Source organism: Phycodurus eques, chromosome 12 (genome assembly GCF_024500275.1).
Source record: "Phycodurus eques isolate BA_2022a chromosome 12, UOR_Pequ_1.1, whole genome shotgun sequence".
Lineage (NCBI taxonomy): Eukaryota > Metazoa > Chordata > Actinopteri > Syngnathiformes > Syngnathidae > Phycodurus > Phycodurus eques.
Genome location: NC_084536.1, coordinates 18,591,044 through 18,615,809, shown reverse-complemented (window position 1 = coordinate 18,615,809; position 24,766 = coordinate 18,591,044). Strand labels below are relative to the sequence as shown.

At 40.6% G+C, this 24,766-nt stretch overlaps 1 protein-coding gene across 1 annotated transcript; it reads right to left on the bottom strand.

Moving 5' to 3' along the window:
* Nucleotides 1-498: 498 nt before the first annotated feature.
* Nucleotides 499-24,055, bottom strand: vwc2l (von Willebrand factor C domain containing 2 like). The gene is made up of 4 exons (XM_061692890.1): nt 23,700-24,055; nt 22,297-22,806; nt 11,963-12,092; nt 499-7,066 (listed from the first exon to the last, which is right to left on the bottom strand). Exons 2-4 carry the CDS (start codon nt 22,681-22,683, stop codon nt 6,918-6,920), a joined length of 666 nt encoding a protein of 221 aa, XP_061548874.1. The 5' UTR covers nt 22,684-22,806; nt 23,700-24,055; the 3' UTR covers nt 499-6,917.
* Nucleotides 24,056-24,766: the final 711 nt, after the last annotated feature.

Sequence of the window (24,766 nt, the reverse complement as noted above, 5' to 3'; positions counted from 1 at the left end):
TCACAAAATCAAATGATACTTTTTTATTATTCTGTAACAAAAGGTGAAGGAGGTCATAGGTTCTGCTGTTGTTGTTCTTGAAAGCTGAATTTAAATGACAAATCAGTGTAGCGGATGCTCTGCTTTGCTTTGTGTGAATGCTGTGGGGGAAGTATACACACTGCTCGGAAACTGAAAAATATTAGTCATCTGTCGTTAAGTTGCCTCATATTAGTGGCCCATTACAGTATTGCCATCCCTTAAAAGACTACAACTTCATCAAATGAAATGTTGCGAAGCGCTGCAGAGGGTCATGAATGTTGTATTTTTCCACAAAGTTCAGTGTGCTTTTGTTGGGGATTTGGGACGCATTAACAAGCATGGTCCTCAGTTCTGGTTTAAAATGTGTTTTGATGCTATATTTACAAGACTTCCTGAAAAAAAAAAAAAGACCAAAACATCGCTTTTGCAGAATAACACTTCATTTATGTCTTTTTAACAAAATAGTTTTGTGTCATGATGATTAATACACTTTTTTTCCACATCCTAAATACAGATACAGTATATTTAAAGTTATTTATATAGAAACAGCATGTGGAGCACCAAGGGTTGTTTTGTAACTTGTATGTAACTTGTGTTCCCTGTCTAAACCTAGGGTGAACCTGTGCAAGCATGTGTTCATTTACGATCAAGCGTGCTCTTAGCTTATTATACTTTTAAGATTTTCAAATGCCTCAATTTATACAGTCTGCAAAATAACCCTTAATGCTCCCCAAAAATGAATACAACTGATTGTGTATTAACAGTGTTTGTCTTCCTATTGCAGGCACATTTTATCGACAAATGAAATTAATATGAATAAAACAATAATTAATTACTTGCTCTGCAACTAGGCATTGGCATGAGTTTCAATGAGTTTGGTCGATTGTGAAGAATTCTTTATCGATTATCACTGGAAGTAACTTGGGTGAAATGGAGTGCAGTACTTGGTTGCAACCAGCAGAGGAGCTGTTTATTCAGCCGCAACTAGTCAGCGGCCTGAAGAAAGATAACCTGCTCAGGGAAGTCAGACTACATCCATGTGGTTCTCCACAATTGCGAACTCCTCCAGCAAGCATTATTCTGCTTAATACACTGGTGTCACAACAGGAGTTAAAAACATCCAGGGAGAGATTAACTGCTTTTATAAATACAAATCAACATATAAACGTTAACAATATTTATTCCATTTATTGATTGTTGTTTTCATTGTTTTATTCTATTATTTAAAACAAAACAAAAAATCTACTGTGTGCTGCTGCAACACAAATTTTCCTTCAGAGGATAATTAAAGGATTATTTTATCTTCATTGAATGTTAATTTTCGCCATTGTTTATCAAGGACATTTAGTCAAATGCCTGTCCCTATTTGCATGAACAAGGTTGTGGTTTTGAACTGAGGAGGTTAAAAATTACATTCACATAGAACAAATAAATACTGATGCTGGATTGCCCTTGATAGCCAATGTCATCCACACAATAGAACAATAATTATTTGCTCTACTTTGTCAATAATTATTTCCTTTCTTTGATCTCAATCTATGCATATACATCCACATATTGACAGTGATCGGCCATTGGTTGTGGTTGACATAGCTGTCTTCCATAGATCTTCCGTAGGATCAATTCCCACTCAAATGCTGGATTTGTGATCAGCTTGTAATTAACTGGTGACCGGTTCAGGGTCTAGTCCGTCTTCCGGTCCAAGCCAACTCGGACAGACTTCAAACAGCGGCAGAAAATGGATGCTTATTAATGTTGAAGCCTTTTTTGGTGTCGCATGAAGTCACAGAGCAACCTTCATTTATCCTTTTTAGAGTGGTGAGAGCGATGTCTCAGAGCTTTTTCTTTTCATCCAGCACTCACAGTTCTGTCTTTTTCTTGCCGCCCGCTAGAGTAATTCCAAATTGTATCAGCACATATACGTGGACTGAATTCTAACAAGACTGTGATATGGATAATGAAGATAAATAACAGTGTATTAGTGCTAAGATGTCTGGAGCACGATGGTTGGGATTTATAAATCAATGGTCTCTCCATACCATAAGCCAGATAGATGGGCTCTGTCTTTTCACCCAGAAATACACTAAATCAAATGAAATTAATATGAATAAAACAATATTTAATTACTTGCTTTGCAACTAGGCATTGGCATGAGTTTCACTGAGTTTGGTCAATTGTGAAGAATTCTTTATCGATTATCTCTGGCAGTAACTTGGGTGAAATGGAGTGCAGTACTTGGTTGCAACCAGCAGAGGAGCTGTTTATTCAGTCGCAACTAGTCAGCGGCCTGAAGAAAGATAACCTGCTCAGGGAAAAATCACCACTGGTTAATAATGGATATGACCGTAGCTTAGTTTGTGTGCCCAATATTTAACCCTACTGATTGCTGCTGCACCTCAATGCTATGAAGAACCGCTCATAAGTCTAATATTAGTGTTTATCTGATTTTCATTTCCATCTAAAGATATGGTGCCAGACCATGCAATTAGGCAGACTATCCATCATCACCAAAGAAAAGAAGTTAACAGGAAGAGATTATCTGGACATTGGGGGGGGAATCAGGTGATAGATGATGCAACTGAATTGGACAGCACTGTTGACTCAAAAGTTAGTATTTTTCATGTTGAAAACATTATTGGGTTGTGGGCCTTACTTTAACCCCTCTGATTTCATAAAATACAATACTGTGCAAAAGTCAACCCACTACTAGCTTTGTTCTTAATACTCACAGCAGTCATTTTGAAAGACGCAGATCGCAGGCAAAAATACACAAAACAAAATTTGCATGATGCTTTTTAGATGGGTCGAGCATATGCCGAGCAACTGTTTGAATGTTGGTATTTATCTGGATAAAGATCCATCGCATCGTCATCCTCCATGAATTCGAAAGTAGTCTACTAACACACAAACAAACGCTAATCGGACGCTCCATGCAATGTATTTGACTTTTGTTAACAATCTGTTCTTGGTGGAGGTTCCCGCTCTACTGGGTGACATTTTCACAGTCCATGGTCATTGTAGCACTGCTAAAACAACAACGCTCATGGTGTATTTTGAAAGTACTGTATGGGGTGGCGTTTGTAAATCTGCTCACGCCAAAAATAACATTTTGTCACATTTAGCTTCAAAACATGTTTTAAAAGTTGTGTGAATTTTCGTGTCATTTTTCTGCACATTTGAACAATATTTGTCATCTTTATAGTTAAATCCCAAAAAGTTTTCAGACCCCCTTAAATTTTTCACTTTTTTATATTGCAGCCATTTGTTAAAATCATTTAAGTTAATTTTTTTCCTCATTAATGTACAGACAGCACCCCATATTGACAGAAATTTTTTTTGGGCTGATTTATTAAAAAAGAAAAACTGAAATATCAAACAGCCATAAGTATTCAGACCCTTTGCTGTGACACTCTTATATTTAACTCGGGTGCTGTCCATTTCTTCTGATCATCCTTGAGATGGTTCTATACCTTCGCTGGAGTCCAGCTGTGTTTGATTATGCTGATTGGACTTAATTAGGAAAGCCACACACATGTCTATATAAGACATTACAGCTCACAGTGGATGTCAGAGCAAATGAGAATCATGAGGTCAAAGGAACTGCCTGAAGAGCTCAGAGACAGAATTGTGGCAAGGCACAGATCTGGCCAAGGTTACAAAAAACCTTGGCCAGATGCTGCTGCACTTAAGGTTTCTAAGAGCACAGTGGCCTCCATAATCCTGAAATGGAAGACGTTTGGGACGATCAGGACCCTTCCTAGAGCTGGCCGTCCGGCCAAACTGAGCAATTGAGGGAGAAGAGTCTTGGTGAGAGAGGTAAAGAAGAACCCAAAGATCACTGTGAGTGACCTCCACAGATGCAGTCGAGAGATGGGAGAAAGTTCTAGAAAGTCAACCATCACTGCAGACCTCCACCAGTCGGGGCTTCATGGCAGAGTGGCACGACGGAAGCCTCTCCTCAGAGCAAGTACACATGAAAGCCAGGAGAAAACCAGGCACTGCTCATCACCTGTCCAATACAATCCCAACAGTGAAACATGGTGGTGGCAACATCATGCTGTGGGGCTGTTTTTCAGCTGCAGGGACAGGACGACTGGTTGCAAACGAAGGAAAGATGAAAATAGCGAACATTTTAAGGGGGTCTGAATACTTTCCATACCCACTGTATGTGTATATATATATATATATATCAGTTATACAGTTTTAAGGTTTATATTTAAATGTAAGAATTAACATTTAGATATTCATTTAACAATTATATATAGATTTATATATATTTAAGATTTATATTTAGATATATATTGAGCATTTAGATTTGAGATTTAGGTGTAACATTTAATATTTGTATTTAACTATAAAGTTGACAAATATTGTTGTAAATAGGGTAGGAGTGTGAGGCGCTTTACAAAACGGCACCCCATAGTACTGCATCAAGATAACATTGTAGTCTTTTAACGCCAGTCTATAGCACAACCACATTGGAGCTATTCAAACGCAATGGGGGTACAACATAATTTGGAAGTACAGGCATATAGTTTTACTGGTGTGGCTTGACTACATGGTGGCACGATGGACGACTGGTGAGAGCGTCAGCCTCACAGTTCTGAGGACCAGGGTTCAATCCCCGGTCCCGCCTGTGTGGAGTTTGCATGTTCTCCCCGTGCCTACGTGGGTTTTCTCCCACATCCCAAAAACATGCATGAATTGAAGACTCTAAATTGCCCGTAGGTGTGAATGTGAGTGCGAATGGTCGTTTGTTTGTATGTGCCCTGCGATTGGCTGGCAACCAGTTCAGGGTGTACCCCGCCTCCTGCCTGATGATAGCTGGGATAGGCTCCAGCACGCCCGCGACCCTAGTGAGGGTACACCCTGAACTGGGTGGGCTTGACTACATGAAGGAACTGAGTGCTTACTCAAGATGACACTGAAAACACTGAAAACGGCTTGATTAAGGGAAATGGAAGCAGGCTGCTCTTGGCACGCGAATTACTTTGTTTCCAAGAGAAAACATTTGGTTTGTGGTCATATTTGGAGGATAGGAACCTCTTAAAAAATAATAATAAAAAATAAATACATCAATGACAGTCAGAAATGATGGCCTGTATGGTGTTATGGGTTTTGGCAGATTTTTGAACACCTTAAAATTGTTATGAACATATTTTAAATAATTTAAAGGGGGGTTTGCCATTTAAAAACAACACTTTTTTTGGTCCTATTTGTTAAAACAGTCATTATGACTTCATCGTAGTACATTTACATTATATATATCTATGAAAAAAAATCTGCTGTCTCTGGCCCAATCTTCTGCCTCTAATTTGATATACAGTGCAAGAAATGATCACGCTCAAGGTAAAACAACCAGAGACAGAAGGCATGACTTACGAGGTGTCAATCATTTGTTGCTCGCAGCGAGTACACCCTTGTAGCCTCGTGCTGACCTGTCGTCACCTTGTTATTCCAGAAGAGCCCCTTATTCGTAACGGAGTGTTACTACAACACTAAATGTTCTCTGTTTTGAGGTTTTATTTTTTGCGAGGCTGCGTGGATGTGAGTGTGCCCGCTGATTGCGCAACAAATGATTGACACCCCGCAAATCACCCCTTTTTCTCTGCTTTCATTTTCCTCAGGCGTAGTGGTTTCTTGTATGTGAAATTACAGGCACAAAATGGGGCCAAAGACAACTGACTTTTTCAATCATCATATTTATCATGCACTACTGTTTTAACAAATGTCACAAAAGGTCACCCTTTAATAATCAATAAGAATTGCGGGTGTTGATACAAATGAGGATTAGTGCCATACTCAAAACAAACACAAACAATACAACAGCAAAACTATGTGACAAAGCTAGTATTGTACTGTTATGTGAATAACTTAAAATTGTAGGAGAAAAGTCATGTTCAGTCAGAAAACAAAGTCCTCGCTTATGGAGAATAAAGTTGTAATTTTGTTGAGTGAATGTCAAAATTCCTTAACGAACCTGAGACCAGTAGACGCAGTCTCTCCTGGGATCTGACATATATTCTTGAGGTGTTATTTATATAGAACATTTTTAAGAATATTATTCCTCAAAATAGGTATTTGGTGATTGCACAAACCCAAGAGATGAGTGGATTTCACTCAATGTAGTTTTTGTTGTTTTTTTTTTCCAGGAAAAAGACACAAACACAATCAAATTTCTCATACTGATGATGGTGTTGATGTGTCAAAATTTTGGAATACTTCATTGTTTGTAAAACGGATATTAAGTGTAACCTCTACACTTCTTATCTCAACATATTTATGTTCACGTTGCAACTCGGGATCAATCAATACAATCTACTTATTTAATGAACAATAGCATCAGTGTTGGAGGTGAATTCATACAATAAATGTAAAAGACACATTTAAATGTGATGTGCATCCTGTAAACAAGCTTTTAAAGTGAATTTGTGACACTAAGTGCTTTCGTGTGTTAATCCTCACGAGACACCCCCCCCCCACAAAAAAGAACAAAAAACTAGCACAGAGCAGTGTGCTTGCGGTTCCTTTTCCAGCTGCTACGTTCTCTGACAGGAACAACAAAAACGATCACTATGATTAATTCACATTGCCCACGGTGAAGAACGAGCTCAAATCTGAAGCGTTGACAGCGGCAAGTCAAGCAAGTCAAATTCTGCAAATATGACAGAAAAGTTGTGGGGGGGAAAGACAGGAGACCGGTTCCACCTCCATCTCCATCATCATCGTCATCACCTCCATTATCAACTCTGCAATCACGAGACAATGTCATACTGTCCTGTATTTCTCATCAGGTTGTTTCAGAATTGTGCTCCTGCCCTGTCAATCATATAAAATGGTGCAGTAGGTAGGCAGGGCGGTGCCTGATCTTATCTCGCATCCCCACTGGAGTCTCTCTATGATGACTGGCCGTTGAGGCACTCACGCCGCAAGCACTGCGCCGGTTTCCACCAATCTCCGATGTGGCAGCGGCAGATGGTGCAGTCGTCCACTTTTACTTCAATTCCAGCTGGGATGATCGTCGATCCAGCGAAGCAATTTGGACCTGCCACATAGCAAAGGCAGAAGAAAACAGGAAAGGGGCAATTAGAGCGACAAGAAGCGGATGCGGTTTTCTTGAGAGCTTCTCCTGTTGATCGGGTGTTGAAGAGATGTAGAGGGCTGCAGTTGGGAGCGTCAGCGCAGACTATTTTCACAGGCGTGCACAGACGGGCTTGTTTTTGCAACACTTAAGCTCTTTTGTTAGTCTCCCCTTCTCCCTGGACGTAGAGCGCTTTGCATCCTAATGCGCCGCCGCAAGCGTGGTCGACTGCCAGGCGTTGGCTCACCAGTGCACGGTGGCTCAAGTACAGAAGAAACAGAAGCAAGAGGGTGAAAATCAGCTTGGGGAGACTGCAGTCAGGAAAATGGTGTTTCATCACATCAGATGTGTCAAAATGAAAAGTCTACGTTTAGCCAACAACACATGCTGCACCTATTGTAGTAACTATGCAACTAATTCACACTCCCTTCCTTGAACTGATTGGATACAAAAGAGATAGCAGGTGCCATGAATCCTTCCCAGTTTTAATTATTTCAGTCAATCATTCAGCTGTTAAAAAGGCATGACGGTGACTTTGAATTAGTCTGTAAATTAGTCCATAAAATGTTCCACTTTAGGCTTCCCCTGAGTGAATGCAGAGCGAAGTAATGTCCCATAATTCCTCTCTGCACAGTAGCTTTGATTGAAAGTATTGATGAATGCCTTAATATTGAGAGTAATTAGTTTTTTGTCAAAACAGTCATTATGACTTGACAGTAGTCCATGATACATGTGATATGTGAAATAAATCTGCCATCTCTGGCCCCCATCTTGTCCTCCTAATTTGATATAAAAGAAACCACCGCATATGATGAAACCACAACCAATAACAGACAGAAGGCATGACTTAGGTGTCCAATCCTTTGTTGAGCACTTGTGGGCACACTCATTGAAGGCACCCCCCCTGCTCCCTCACACACACACACACAAACACACACACACACAAGATATACATTTAGTGTTATGTAACACTCCATTACAAATAAGGTGGTGTAACAAGGTGATGTGCGATGAGTGTGCCTGCAAGTGGATGACAAATAATTGATCTCTGATATGTTGGTTTTCCTCAGGTGCAGTGGTTTCTTGTATATCAAATTTGAAGCACATGATGGGGCCAGGACGGCGGATTTGTTCATATACCATATCACATACTACTGTCAAGTCACATTGTTTTTTTTTTTTTTTAATTTTTTTTTTTCAAAGCTCCCCTTGTTTTTGTCAATCAAGTACAATTTTATGTTAACCTTTGTATCAATAAGATTACTGATACTGTATTTTTTTTACGACATGCCTGCAATCACTCACACAGCGAATATAACCCAGCTAAATGGTATGCCATAGAAAACAAGAGGAAGCATGCACAACAAGCAATGATAGACTAGTTTTCAATACATTATTAAGAAAAAGGCGAAACAAACCCTGCGAGCTATTTTCTACTTAAAATCCTTCTTTGGAAAGAGAAATTGTGAGTTGTGCATAAAACCCATTCATTGCATCTACTCTCATTTTTCCATATCTTCAAGGGAGGAGATTAGAGGTGGATGTTTTGTTCTTCCACTCCCTTGCCATTTGTCCCAAATGTTCGTGGAAGCAGCACGGCCCTTATTATAGTCCTCCCTCCACATTCACACCGGTCGGCCACTCTCATTGAGATGTATTTTGCTGCCAGAGTGCGACCTGCAGCCCTCGAGGGAGCGTAGAAATGACAAGCCTCGACTTAAATGCCAAGGGTTGTCACTGTGTCTTTTCAGGATGGATTACCTCTCTCCAAGGAGCGTCTGTTGGCCTGCTACAGTATGTGTGTATTATTACATCACAGTATGTAGTCAACACTCAGACAAAAGAGAGGAAGCTAAGGAAAAACGTATCTGGAAAGAAAATGTGAGTGTTGAGAAGGTCATTTATCAGAAGTCATCAATTTATTTCCATGTTGGGCAATACTGGAACCAAGACAAAGAGCTCCAGAATCTGTCTATTTTTTATTTATTTATTTATTTTTGCATATAAACATAACAAATTTATAGATGGTCATCATGATTGATTCACTCATTCACTGCCAGCCTTCCCAGTTAACATGGATATTGACTTCTAAAGCCGTCAATGGCAGTGAGTTAATTGATTCTTGTTAATTCTGAAGAATGTGTTGATCATCAGGCAATTGAGTCATAAGTGAGTGGACTACTTGCAGAGAAGAGACGTAATATGTAATACATTCGTGCAGTCTCAGTTTGGGGTCTCAAGAAGAACGACATCAGTAATGGGAAGTTGAGGCGCATCCATGCAGACTTCCACTATTGCAAACTACTCCGTCAAAAAGATTACAAAAATAGTTATCATCCCGTTGCAAATAAAATGTAAAAACATTTTAAAAATTCACCATTTTTGGTCATTGTCATTTCATCAATTGCGCCTTCTTATTTGTAAACTTTTCATGAACAAATTTGTGGTTTGAATTGTGGCCGGAACACATGAGGTTTCCAAAGAAACTATAATCGATGGGAAGTTGAGTTAAAGCCTGCATTGGAACCCCCATACTCTCCTAGTCTTAAAGTGAAATCCAGTTTGTTTTGGTAACACGTCACAAGGGAATAAACACAACTGCACAAATTATTGAACGAATTGGAAACAAACCATAATGCTCCTAATAATTCAGAATCAATGACTGAATAATCCGTTGCCAGCAAAAATACAGTGATAGTATAGTAATCAATCATGAGCTAATTAGCTCATTTCAAATCACTTTCTATGGCCCCTGAAGGGAAATGAGGCATGATGCCATACACATGCCGATGAGTCCAACAGTTTAACAAAGCAAGGGAAGAATGAGGAGAAGAAGAAAAAAAACATACTAACTTCAGCCTGAATTTTAATGAGCGACATTGCCAGAGCCTAGAGGGCAATTGCCACTTTGACAATGAAAGTAATCCGGCTAGAAGCTTTAAATGGCATTTGAGCAATGCAATGGTGAGCACAAAATACTTTGATAGTGCGCAGGAGTGATTATCTCTGATTCAGGTCATAGAGAAGCAGTCAGGTAGCACTGTTTCGGCGCCAAGGTTATTTTCCTCTTTACCTAGGTAATAATATACTGTGTGACCATACCGTATACAAGGGTAATTTGTTAAGACTTAATATCATAGAACTAACTGCAGAGTTGAGCATTTGACTAAAGTTGCGTGAACGACTGTTCAGATTCATATTCATATCCAGAAAACATTATTTATTCCAATAATCAATTAATTGAATTTCACTCTTTGAGTCACTATGACATCAATGGAGGTAACCATGAACCAGGACGTAGCTTGTTAACTAACAGATACAAGGACAAACTAACATTAAAAACTGTACAATGCTCCGCACAAGCGGCTTTTATTAAAACAGTTTAGTTTTGGCTGAGGTCTGAACCCCAATGAGGCTAAGTCACAGTTACATATGGTCATTATAGCATTTACAAAATCAAAGATGGTGTTGTGGAAGACATGTACACAGTATTGTACATCTTTATAATATATAATTGAACAAAGCTACGTCTCCTACATGTCATGTTACTCCGTAACAACATATGGTATAGTTATGTACAGAGGAGGTCAAATATTGTACTCAAGTGCTTCTATTTTAGAATCATATGACTCAAGATCAAGTTAAAAGTGCTCCTCCAATAATTACTCGAGTTGAGTAAGTACTCAAGTATCAAGTAACTGGTGAGTTACTTCTGATTTATTTTTTTTATTATCAGAGCATGAATGTGAAATAGACAAAAATATAAAAAAGCAATGTGCGACATCAGATATCGTCCAACAATATAATTTAACTGCAACAATAATGAATTACATCTTTGTAAACTAACATAAGTGAAGACAAATTCAGCAACAAGAAATGGTCTTAAATTAATTCCCTTTTACACTTGTGAAACAGTTCAATAGGCTGACCACCAGGCAGCGATTACATAGAAAAAACGGAAGAAGGCATCACATGATAGGTTTTTTTTTTTAATGTTTTTTTTTCTTTTGTAGTGTGTAAGTTTACACAGTTTGAATGTGTTAGTTAGCTTTATATTATGTTTGATTAGTGAAACTGTCACATGGCGGTTGTGTCTTTTGTTAACCCCCCCACCAAAAAATCAATAAAAAAGATTGCACAAGCGATGATAGACCATTAAAAGTCACAAGTAGAATGTAGCTCAATGTAATGGAGTAAAGGTAACATCTCTTCACGAAGATGCTCAAGTAAAACTAAACCGTATGTTGAATTAAAACTTTAAAATTAAAAGTACAATTTACCCCAAAAGTTCCTTCAGTAAATGTAACAGAGGAAATGCAGCCCGTAACTACCCACATCTGGCTATATACTGTACACCTCATTGCACGTGTTACCTCATTTTGAACTTCACTAACTTCAGTATTTTGTCCCACTTACACTGCTGATGATTTTTGCAATCTGGCAGTGCACACAAGCCTTTGCTATACCTTATACATCTGGCCAGCCTCACCTTGTCAATAACCACTGACCCAATGGCATTCCTTTGTGTTCATTTTGGGGATTGACTGTGTATATTGTGCCAGTGGGAGATAAAGGGCTCTCCAAAGACCCATTACTCCCTCCCACCATGCCTTTAATCAATGAGATAATGTATACTCCGCTTAGTGTGTCGTTTAGAATTAAAACTAACTACCACTCATTAGTGTCCAGTGGGCCTGTGGTAATAATTCAAATTCATAATCGGCCTACATCAATTACACCCTCTTCCTCCGGATATGGGGTTATCCGATGTTGCGGACAGTACAGATAAGCGTGTCGTCATTTCATCCATTTTTAATTACTTCTGAAGTGAGTGTGTGAGTGGATAGGTTTAGTGTTTACCATTTTTACAGATGGGGCAGCATTGCTCCGGCTCATACACAGGGTTGACGCACTCTGGGACAGCACAGTCGGACACCACACAGTGCACCTCATTATTTGGTTCGCAGCGGCACCATTCACAAGGTGACGGCTGCGAGCAAAAGGGAAGGAGAAACAGAATGTGGGTTAGATGAGTCACTGACCTGTGGAAATTGTTTGCTTGTTCGTGCTCCTTTTTCAAAAAAATTTTAAAACCGCTTTTCTTAATTAAATTGTTCATGCTCTAAAGGTTACTGTCAAATTGGGTTAACTGATTAACAGAGACAATGTAATTAACTGGTGGAATGGATTTTTTTAAAACTCACATTTCATCAGTCAGAGCCAGGGGTAACCTTGAATTAAATCACTAGGATTTATTTTTTGTGAAGAATAATCACATTTTATACTATACGATTGGGTCAGTCTGAAGGGAACATCCGTCCATCCATCCACGCATCAATCAATCAATATTCTGTACCACTTCATCACGGTTGCGGGTGAGCTGTCTGTTTCCGAGCTAACTAGCGGGGTGCGGTGTACACCCTGGACTGGTTGCCAGCCAATCGCAAGGCACATCAAGACAAACAACCAACCATTCAGACTCACAATAATACTTATGGACAATTTAGGGCTTTTAATTATTCTAACATGCATCTTTTTGACATGTGAGAGCAAACCAGAGTATCTGGAAAGAACACACGCAAGCATGGGGAGATCAAGCAAACTCCACATGGGAAGGCCAAAGTTGAGATTTCAACGCAGGCCTCAGAACTGTGAGGCAGATGTGCAGTGGCTTATTTTTACCACCTCATCAAAGTGGTCTGGGGCTTTTGCCTCTTAATTTACTCACTGAAAGTCATCCAAAGGGTCCTAAATGTTTTCCACTTGTATAATGTCACAGTTTGTTCCTCAAACTGAATATCTTACTGGATGAGATGGGTGAGGTCTTCTCCCAGTCGGCAATCCCTCTTGCCCACAATCCGCCTCTGGGGTATTTAACTCTTAACTCACACAGTCTTCCACGAGTCTTGTGTGTTTTTCCTCTCCTCTTGTCTTGCTGGCAGCTCGCCAGCCGGGTGGCCTCCGGCCAACCCCCTTTCCCCTTCTTTTGTTTCCATTGTCCTCGGGCACCTCCGGTGCCACCACGTGCGCGAACACCCACCGCAACCAAGCCGGCGGGTTCGATCGCTTTTCCTAGCCACAATCGGTCGGCGGAGCCTCAGAGAGCAACTACCGGCATCCCGTACCGGTCCCCCACGCCTCTGAGGGCCAGAGCTCAGCCCGCCACCAGTTCTACCGGCAGGAAAGTTATGAGTGCATCCCAAACGTTCAACAACCATTATCTATTATCCCTAAAACAGCATTGCATTGAGAACAATTTACGAGACAATACCTCATGGGTTCGGGACTACTTTTGTAAACTACTACGATACATAGTTAAATCCTCAAATGCCAGTTAAGTTTATTGTGCAAAAAAGAGAAACATTATATTCAGACGTGCATATTACTTCACTAAGAGCAGCTGGTATAGACCATCAAACAGAGCGTGACATAAAACAGAAATGGACAGAAATGATTATTTTTTCCCTTGAAAGAGGACCCAATGGGCTCCAGACTTAAAATGAACAACCATACTGTCACAAGTCTAGGAGTGTGCATTATGTACTCTATAGTGAAAATGGACAAACGTTTTGCTGTTCTACTTGTGACAAAACAATGTCCCCTCAACAGTCTTGAACAGTAAGCAAATCAATTAACCAGAAAGATGTCTCATATATACATGGAATATGGTTTATATATAATCAAATCAGCTAACATGAAAGCTAACAGCCATCATGATAAAGGAATTGTTTGAGTCTGCACTAACTAAGTATAATCTGTTAAATTTACTTAAAACTTCCCTCAGGTAGGCGCTACCGATGAATGCAAAATAGAACTAGCAGACATTCCAGCAGCTTCTTCCCTCTTGCGATCAACTTCTTAAACACCTAACCTACAATTCCATTACAACATGCTGGCAATTTTTTGACTTGAGTTCGTTGTCACATTTCTGTGGGGCCAATTATATATTACTCGTGCACTCACTGTAGTAGTCTCGCCACGCTGCACTATTTGCATATCTGTTGTTGACCAATACTGGCCACTCATGCGAGAGTAGCATCTGCTCTATTTGCACACTGATTGAGGAGTATCTGCAACATTTGCACAATCAACATTGTCCCAGATTATCGCACTACTCGTCACTTTAAACTGCATACACTCCTTGAAGTCTCGGCGCCCTTTGCACAATGGTCATTGCACCGGACTATTACAATATTAGTCATTCAAACTACTCTAAGTACTATAAGACTCTGCATCTTTTGCACAATTGTCCAAAAAAAAAAAAAAAACGGCATTACCAGACAACTAACAACCCTTTATTGCTCAGTGACTGTTTTTTTTTTTTTTGTCAATGTCTTTATGTCACAAAAGTGTTCTCTGTCAATTGACTGTCTGTTGTCGTACTAGAGCGGCTCCAACTACCGGAGACAAATTCCTTGTGTGTTTGTTTTTGGACATATTTGGCAAATAAAGATGATTCTGATTCTGAATTGTCTTGGTTTGATTCCTTCATCCATAAACAAAAGAGCTACCATAATTTCTCATGCGTAAAGCGCACCCATGTATAATACGCACCCCTAAAGTTGACCTCAAAATTCTAGAAAAACCCTTGTACCTATGTATAATGCATTTTTACAATGCATGATTTTGCTCCTACCCATATGTTGTTGTTGTTTTTTTAATTCTGAGGTTAAGCACTTTAGTTGAACACGTAATAATTTCTTTTTATTTACTTGCTCTTATTTTGAAATTCACAACCCGACTTTTATTTAGTAAATGAGAAAACACAGTTGTGCTCATATGTTTGATTACCCAGGCAGAATTTGTAAGATGGGTACAACTTTAAAGAAAACAAGAAGGGCCAGGCGAAACACATTTAATTTTATTTTAATTGTATTAACATTAAACTGTCAAGTATTTAAGAAAAGCATCAGCATTAAACAAAACATAACCATAAAGAAATTAATGATGGTTGATGTTCAGTCGTATTAAAAACAATATTTATCTAAAAATATATTTCACTAATTCTGCCTGGGCATGTTAACTTATGACCACAATTGTACATATATGCAGTCATATGTACCCCTGTCATTTTGGAATGAAAGAAGGCTACACGTTTTTCATAACCTCTAGGTGGTGGTAGCATACTAGAATGAAAGTGTACAGCTTTTTCATGACCTCTAGATGGCGGCATACATTTATAAAATGTGAAAGTTATTTTTTTTTTTAATTTTTCCCTATACCTTTGTAAAATGCTCACTATAGACTAGTGACAATTTTCTTTTTTTTGCGGGGGGGGGATGCGCATTATACACAAGGAATTACAGTACTTATACTATTTTGGTGCAGTCTGTTAAAAAGCAATCATCCAAACAGATAATAGGAAATGTGTAACATTCATATATATTCAAATAAGTACTGTCAACCTAGCGTGCTATTATCACAACATTAATTCCATCCATCCACCCATCCATCCATTTTCAACACCGCTTATCCTGGTTAGGTTCACGGGGCCTATCCCAGCTGACTTCGGGCGAAAGGCGGACTACACCCTGAACTGGTCGCCAGTCAGTTGCAGGGCACATATAAACACGGACAACCATTCGCACTCATATTCATACCGTCACTGAGTGTGAACTGAACCCACGCTGCCCGCACCAAAGTCAGGCGAGTGTACCACTACACCATCAATGACCTGACTACATTAATTACTGTAAAAATGTATTTTAGGGTAAACCAAGCAAAATGCCCCTAGCTAGCCCAAACCCAGGTCACCTTTGCTTAATTAGGATAAGGCTTATACTATCACTGGCTTGCTGGTTGAACCCCCAATTTCACATCAACAGGCCTGCACGTCTCAGGCAAAAGAAACCTAATTTCAGGTAGTTCTACGTCGATATTAATACAGGTCTTGACATTGCGCTGGATATCCAAAGCAAAACTATTGCTAGCATACTTTTCAAGAAACACAAGTTAGCACTACCGTAGCCTATAGCACATGCTTTAGCTTAGCATAGGCCCAAGAGGCATGGGTGAGCACGTCTGTCTCACAGTCAGGAGATCCATGTTGGAATATCCGTTGGAACATCTGTGTGGAGTTTGTTCTCCCCATGCTTGCGCTTCTGCTCTCTGGGTACTCTGGCTTAAGTGCATTTAAAAAAAAAGGGCATTTAGGTGCTCAAAGATTACTTTTGGAATAGCAACCCTCCACAACCTCATCAACAGATCTAGAACCAAATAAGAGCAGTATCGACAAACTTTCACTGTTTTGTGAATTTAATGTTATTACTCTGCATCCATCTCCCTAGCTCAGCAGCAGATTATCAATTAAGTGTCAGTTTGAAGTTGCTAAATAGGGAATAAAGTGCAGCGCAAACAGAAATGCATTGCTGGAGCAGGGCAATTATTTAAATGAGGTATAAGGATCCAGTTTACACCAATTTGGATTCTTATTTGATCATCTGATGAACACTGAGCATGGAAAATATGCTATGAATAACAATGGCAACAACAATATACACTTTACTTCGCATCAATATTTGGCACAGCTACCAGATCAATTTCCCATGAAATTACAAAAACAGTTCAAGGGACATGGCGATTGGTAACTCTGGAAAGTGCTTAAATACTTCACTTGAGGAGAAGTCTGTCCTCATCAACATTCCATGCATTTCATTTAGATCGAAGCAAATGAAAGCACTATAGGACAAAATTAATAATTCTGTTAACAAGGGTGATTGAAAAGGGTTCATGTGCAAATGTACAATTTGCTGTTGTTCGAATTAAGGTAATATTTAAGAGCATAGGTCAGGCGAATACAGAAAATAGGGAGAGGTAAGACAGGATGATGCAATGCTGGAAACCCTCCTATTATGTGTATCATGGTTCTTTAGTCACAATTACTTCAAACGGGTATAAAAGTAATGCGAAGCTTAATTTCTTGAACTTCGTAAACTCCCTTGATTAGAACTCTTGTTGACACCAATAAATAGGACTGTAAAATCAATCGGCGCATTAATTTTTAGTGCTTTCACGAGATGCATGAGCTCATATATGTCAATATCGAGAAGTTGAGGCACTAATGTACCCTATTTTCACGACCATAAGGTGCACTTAAAAGTCTTACATTTTCTCCAAAATGGATGTGGCGCCTTATAATGCGACACGTCTTATGTGATGTGTGCACCGAGTTCCAAAATCTGTAAATATTGTTGTGTGACTTTGATGAACGCTCCACTCTACTGACTGGGAGCATTTCCTGCTGACACGCTGCTTATATAGAGGAAAGGCGGACGTGACTGAGGACAGCATGCGGACGTTAAAGGGGGAAGGGTGCGCGTGAAAGAGGACACTAAAGGCACGCCCTCCAGTAGGTATATAGCGCCGGTATGTGCATTGTGCAAAACATCGGTTTGGCTAAGGACCCCCGAAAATGGCACATACGAAGAGACACGCTTACGAAACACAGTTGAAACTGTAAGCCATCAGTTGCGCGGAGGAACATGGGCATTAAGCAGCCGCGAGAGAATTCAAGATCAACGAATCCATGGTTCGCAAGTGGACGAAGCAGGAAAACGAGCTTCGCCAAGTCAAGAAGACGAAGCTGAGTTTCCGCGGAAACAAGGCGAGGTGGCCCGAGTTGGAAGACCAACTCGAGCAATGGATTAATGATCAAAGAACAGCCGGGAGAAGCGAGTACGAGAGGGAACCCGGCATGTTTGATGGAGAAGTTGCCCAGCTGTTCATTTCGGATACAGAAGATGAGGACTTTGATGGATTTGTGGATGAGGATTGATAAAAAAAATAACGTGAGTACATTGTTAAATGCTTCAATAAAGTACAAGCGAACTCAGTTCTGCTCCCGCTGCCTTTTCAAAAACATACGCTGGCATGCATGCTAGCCAGGCAGTCAGTACCTTCATCATCGTCGTCATCTTCTTCTTCTTCTTCTGAGTCTCCTGCAATCAGCTCCTTTCCTCACTTGTGCAATGTAACATAATCACCGAGCGGATTTCTTTGAGTTCCCTGGTTTTGTTCCATTGTTATCAGGTCCTTGTTGCAAGTTTTTTTGTTTTTGTTTGTTTTGTTTTGTTCTTACTAAGGGTCAATGTCCCCTTTGGTCCTGGTCTGTTTTGGATTATTCCTTCTTTTAGTATTTGTTCAATAATACTTTAACTACAGGGCAATCTATTATTATTATAATTTTCTGATTTCATTGTTCAACATAATGTGACACTTTCCCCCTGACACTGATTATTTCAAAGGTTTTTAACCAGCCCTGTATCTGTGTTTCATCACCCTTTTAAACAGGTCACCATTGGAAATGTTTTCCCCTGCCTTTAATATACTTCAAAATATTCATTCTTTCAGCGATCGTAGCTTGAACTCTGTCTTCTTATACAGCCATATAAGGTGACTTCGTTTTTCCTCTTCTATTGTCTTCTATCTTCTCCATTTAATGTGACTTGACTTCCAGGTCAAATCTTAATCACTGCTATTGTGACTGCAATGTAAACGAAGAGATCAGATATACTTTGTCATTCTGATCAATGACATTTACACACACGCCTGCACAGATAACACACTCATGGTTAAATCAGAAGTCCAGCAAAGGTATATAGGTAGATTATTGAAGATGGTCTATGCCAGTTTAGGCCAAGTACAGTAAATGTTTTGGTTTTTTTTTTGTTCTCTGTTTCACTAACACAGTAATTCAATTCCCCCCGCACCTCTTCCTGTCTTGTGTAAGGGCAATCTCTTAAAGCCTTTTTCAGGGTCAAGTATCATATTGTTGCAACAGTTTATAATTGGACAAAAACATACGGTTGTATACAAACATGCTCTTTGTAATCCTACACTGTACTCCAGTTCACCTGCAGGGCTCGCTGTAAAATTTTCACTGTTGTCCACCGACAACAAGTCAATTCCCAGGAGATTTGAGAGTGATGTCTGTCCTTGAGCAAGATCTCTCTTAAATACTAGATACTCGTTTCTCTCTGTTGAGTAACTTTCCCAAATCTAGGCCTTCTTGTAGCAAGTACTTAAATTTAACTTTGTTGCTGATATTGCTGTTTACCAAACGGTCAGTCACTTTGACCCATCCCTATAATGTCTCAGGAATAATCATTCATACACAACAAGATGAGACATTCAAGCTCAGGTGCTCACGAATGTTGTGACCTGCATGAAAAAAAATAGTGGCTATATCACATAATATATCACCAAGTTATCCTTAACTTTCAAATAAAGTAAGAAAGTTATCTGTGTATTAGAGGAACCGTGTAGGTGAAACACGTGCTTGGTAAGTGTGTTACAACTCTTGCAGGACAAGAGAACTAAACAAGCAAAAATTGTGATCGTCATATTTCTGTTAGTATTTCATTATTCTAACTATCTGCTGATTTTAGAACAACTGCATGTGTTTTCCTTGTTAAGTGTGGAGGCTTCTGAATTTTCCTGTAATTTTTATAAATATTCAGTGGACTTAATGCAGTCTGACATTCACACACTAGTGCAGATTACCTACACATATTTGGAATGGGCTGATTTCACACACTCCACATTTATAACAATGCAACTATGTAATTATGTTGACCTTATTGAATATAAATTGTTGGGCAACACACAATAATCAAATCTTAAATAACCTAAATTATTTTCTTCAGCCTGAAGTGACTTCAAATTGCCTGCTTTGCCAAAGTAAAAGCTTAACTCGCAAAGAATGCAAAATACATTTGAACTCCATAGAAACAACAGCAAATAGTCTCAACGGACTGGAAACTTAATCAAAATGAGGTTATGCTTGTTTAGAACCTTCAATAGTACGTGAGTAATGGAGCATCAGAAGCAATGTAAACAAACCCCAATGCCACGTCGCTTGAGAGACATGCTGTAAATATCTATTCAAGCATAATGGGAATCAATGATGTTTGTCTACATTGTCATTTAATACCCTGACAGTATAGTTGCCTTTATTCATGATTTTACATACATTATACAACAACAGTGATTTCAAGGTTGTACAAAAACATATTATTGTAGTACGAGCTGGCTGGTGATCAAACCACCCCGAAACAATTACCGGTAAACCAGCTACTAACTTCCAACAGAAAGCACAATTGTTCATGTACATTGAATTGCTATAGAAATATGTACATGTGTTTAGTTCAAGAAGGGAACCAGTGCTTAAAGTCCTTGTCATACACTCTTGGACAAAATAGTTTGTTAGAGCAAGAATAATACAGAATGCATGGTCACTGAAATAAGTAAGAATAAAGTCTAGAAGGATTTAGACCAGGGCTCTTCAGAATAGTCCAATATTTTGTTCGTAGCCATTTTTAGGTATTTTTAGATGTGTTTTGGGTTTGTATCCTGTTGGAGGCGACAGAGACCAAGCTTTCTGACACTGTGCCTGATCTAGAAAAGCAGCCCCAGAATGTGCCTCCTGCATGTTTTCCTGTAGATGGTGTTCTATTCTTGACATGCTTTTGCATGATTTTGGCAGTTGTAAACATAGAGCTGATGTGACTTAGCACACAGGTCCAGTTTTGTCTCACCTGTCCAAAGGAAATTTTGGCTTGTCAACATGCATTTCCAACCTTATCAGTTTCAAGTTAGTTCACTGACGATTGTGGGTTTTTCTTCCTTTAATGGAAGGGGACGAACAATTTTGTCCATATATGTATGTAAAGCATTACAATTCTGTTTTACTGTTACAGCATAATAGCAATACCCTCAAAGGCTGCAGAAATGGACCACATCTGGTGAACTTTTAAATTAACAAAACTGTCTCCGAGAGGCAGCACGGTGGCCGACTGGTTAGAGCGTCAGCCTCACAGTTCTGAGGACCCGGGTTCAATCCCCGGCCCCGACTGTGTGGAGTTTGCATGTTCTCCCCGTGCCTGTGTGGGTTTTCTCCGAGCACTCCGGTTTCTTCCCACAGCCCAAAAACATGCATAAATTGGAGACTGACCGTAGGTGTGACTGTGAGTGCGAATGGTTGTTTGTTTCTATGTGCCCTGCAATTGGCTGGCAACCAGTTCAGGGTATACCCCGCCTCCTGCCCGATGACAGCTGGGATAGGCTCCGGCACGCCCGTGACCCTAGTGAGGAGAAGCGGCTCAGAAAATGGATGGATGATGGATGGATGTCTCCAAGATCCCTTCTTTAAATTATAGTTATGAGTCTTTTTTTTTAATGCAATATGACAATTAATAGCTGGGCCCCGACAGTGATGTCAGGAACTTTAACAACCCCTGGAAAAGAAAGTGTCCTCTTTTGCCAGCTATGTATCACTGTCCATAAATCCAAATATTGCTTCTATCTGTCTTCTGACATTACTTAAGGGCATGTCTGATGCTGTAGGGACAATGACGTCACTGCAGTAGTAAGCCATATTTATACCCCTGGCTGGATCTCTTCTCTATGGCAAGATAAAATCTAATCCCTGAACCCCACTTTGCCTCTGAATTTCCCTGTCTACACACACAAAAACGTGATTTCCATTATAGAGTTGTCTTAGTTTGACCATATTAGTGTATGTTAAATGTAACAGATGGAAAATTCCAGGCCTCTTACGTGTTTGGATCACCCACCCCCTTTGAACACCACTGCATGGAGATGACACTAAACGTAAACTAACTGCTTGGTAAATGGCAAACATCACTCACTCTGTCGGCCATGCCCTTTAAGACACATGACAACACGCAAAATACTACAGTGACATAATCACACTTTATAAAACTAGTTTCTTTCTTCATAATTGTCTTTGGTTATGTTCAATTATGATGTAATATTTATTTTTTACACACCAGTGCTATTTTTTGTTATTAAAAAACGTAGCCAAAAAACAGATGAACACATTCACTGCCATTGACGGCTTTAGAAGTCAAAAATCTAATTTTAACTGGGAAGGGTGGCAGTGAATGAGTTAATGGCCTTTCAATTAATTTTGATGGTTGATTTAATATGCGATGATTGATTTAATATGCGAGTAAAAGCATCTGAACGGGCTTGTGGGGGCATCAAAACTTCTTTGCGCGCTACTGATTATTATTCTAACCGGTTTTGTTCTCCTGTTCGATACAATGGCCTGTCCAACAAAACAAGCCACGGCTTTAATCAGACTTTTTTGGTAGCCTATATGCTTTAATTTACATGATGTTGGCATTTTAAATCATTTAAAATATAGTATAAATAAGCCACTGCTCACTCACCTTAAACTCTTCCAGAATTTTGTAGGTTTCCCCTCGGTACTCGCAAAAGTTTTTCACCTCCTTGCACTCGGGGCAGCACCCGTTGTGCTCCACTTTGGTGCACTTGGGGTGAAGTTTGGGGCACTCGGGCTGGTCGCACACGGGCCCGTCCTCCGTGCACACGCACGGGCAGCTGGAGTGGCCCGGGTAGAAGCGCTCCCCGAGCTTGTAGACGAAACCGCTGTCGTCCACGCATCCTTTCCCCCGGTAGTCGTCGAACACGAGGCTCTCACCGGCCGTCCGCTCCGCCTCGTCTCCGGCGTAATCCTCCTCGGGGTTAGTGGCCGTAGCGGCGGGGCCGAGGAGGGCCAGCAGAAGGATGAAGGCGGCCGAGAGGACTGGAGCCATCCTTCACCGCGGCGTAAAGATCCTCATGCAACGGGATTTACGGGGATGGCATCCCTAAAGCACCGGTGTCCGCCCGACGCTGTTGTATCACGAGCATCATTGCCACATCAAGTTATGCAGCTGCTGTGGGGAAACAAGGACAACCAATGATTTTGTGCCCTCATCGGCCCCGTGCATTTGAAAACAAGTTGCGTTTTACTCTTGCAGCCACTAAAGTTATTATTGTCGATTTGAAGCACAGAGTGAAATGATTCTGTCCAGCTCGCTCAACAGGCACATGCCATCATATACTTCAAAATAGAAAACCAATACAAATAGGCTGTAACGTGTTGTTACGGGTATTGTCCCACGTGATTGTGACAGCTAGCGCATTGTTTGTGGGCGTAGTGCGTCGACGTGTGAGTGAGACGGGACTGCGCAGGCGTCGTCCGGTGGGACTGTGAAGGAGGAAGGAGTGCGCGCAGGTGCGAGTGTGTGCAGTGATAAGTGGCAAGTCAAGTGGCGTGGCGGCGACCGGGGAAGAGTCCCGTTGAGGTTGAATGTGCAGAGGAGCTAATAAAGCCGTTCAAGCACAGTTGCTCAGCTGCGCAGCGAGAGAAGGGAGTTAACCCCGAGGAGGAGGACAACCTCGGCCCTGGAGAAGGCGTCTGCCGACCACGGTCAGGTGACCGTAGCAGGAAAGGTTAACACTGTCAATAGTGCGCAATGATTCTCTTTACTTTAATATTTTTACTTTAGCCCTCATGCTTTCTCCTTAGCTGCGAGTGATTCGAATTCTCAGTTTTTGCACGTTATATATGCCCTTAATTGCATTTATAGTATTGTATTACTTAACTCACCGTTTTTGTTAGTTTATTTTGTTATTATTATTATTACCTTCTTTCCTCACTTAGTCCAAATCCAAGCAGCCTAAGGTAATCTGTTTGCCTTTTTTGGAAACTTCACCAGCTAGAAAAACTATAAGCATCCAACCTTCAGGTCGCGATGATCTGATTTTACAACAAATAAACACAAACCTTCAGCTGCTGTGAATCCGTGTTGACATGATGTCCACGTAAAGTAGCTCTGCGTCAAATCCTACCCCGAGCCGACTCACCTCCGAGCGTCCAAACGGTCAACCAGAGCCGATTATAAAATCCCTGAACATTCATTCAGTATTCCCCAGTGGTGCAAAGGAATATTAAGGCGCACTCTTGTTGCGCATACACGCGTGCATCCAGCCATCGGCCAGTAGAGTCCATAAAAATCCCTACAATTTGTCGATTTGAAGCACAGAGTGAAAGAAGAGGGGATTATTTGAGGGTTCTATTTTGATCGGAGTAGAGACAGCTGAGGCAACGCTCCGACTTTCATCACGCTGGAAAGCCACTGAGTGCTGCTGCGTTTATGGTTCGACGAGGAGGAGACGAGGAGAGCAGAGCTGAGCGCCCCCACCCGCCTGCGTCATCTTCTGCACGCGTGACAACATCCCAGGCAACCATCACGCAAGGGTTAAAATCAAGGCGAGGGCGCCGAGCTGCACGGTCAGTAATCACAGTTTCCTTCAGGAGCAGCTGGTGAATTCACAAGGTTACAGCTCCATCTGGCAAAATGTGCATCAAGCCCCCCAGTCTAAACGCATGCATCCTTGCACCTGTTTTGTTTTCTTGCGTGCGCATGTGTGTCTTTCACACTAGACCCGCAGCACATTTAACGCGAACCCGTTCGTATGTCATGAAAGAATGTGTTTGTGAAATAGCAATCATCTGTAAATATAGCACAAAGCATGACGCCAAAACAGTTTATCCCTTCGAGTTCACCTCACAACATGACCATAAAACTTACACATTAATTAGTTTCGAAAAAAATGAATCCCAAGCGGGAATGTACCCGGTACTTACATATGCAGACATAAGACTTTCTCATGAATTCTTCCGCTAACAACCCAGGCTAAAATTAGCTTCTTCCCATCTCTCAGTCGAAATGTGTCACTTCAACTTGTAAAACAGCATTTGAACGCCAGCTGTGGCTCAGTAGGCGGAGCAGGTCGTCCCGTGACCAAAGGGTAGCTGGTTCGAATCCTGGCTCCAACTGTCGGCATGTC

Coding starts and splice junctions, on each gene's coding strand:
- vwc2l (XM_061692890.1), bottom strand. CDS start 22,683: ATGGCTCCAGTCCTCTCGGCCGCCTTCATCCTTCTGCTGGCCCTCCTC. Junction 12,093..22,296: donor AAATTCTGGAAGAGTTTAAG/GTGAGTGAGCAG, acceptor TTTTGCTCGCAG/CCGTCACCTTGTGAATGGTG. Junction 7,067..11,962: donor CTGCCCCATCTGTAAAAATG/GTAAACACTAAA, acceptor GCTATGTGGCAG/GTCCAAATTGCTTCGCTGGA.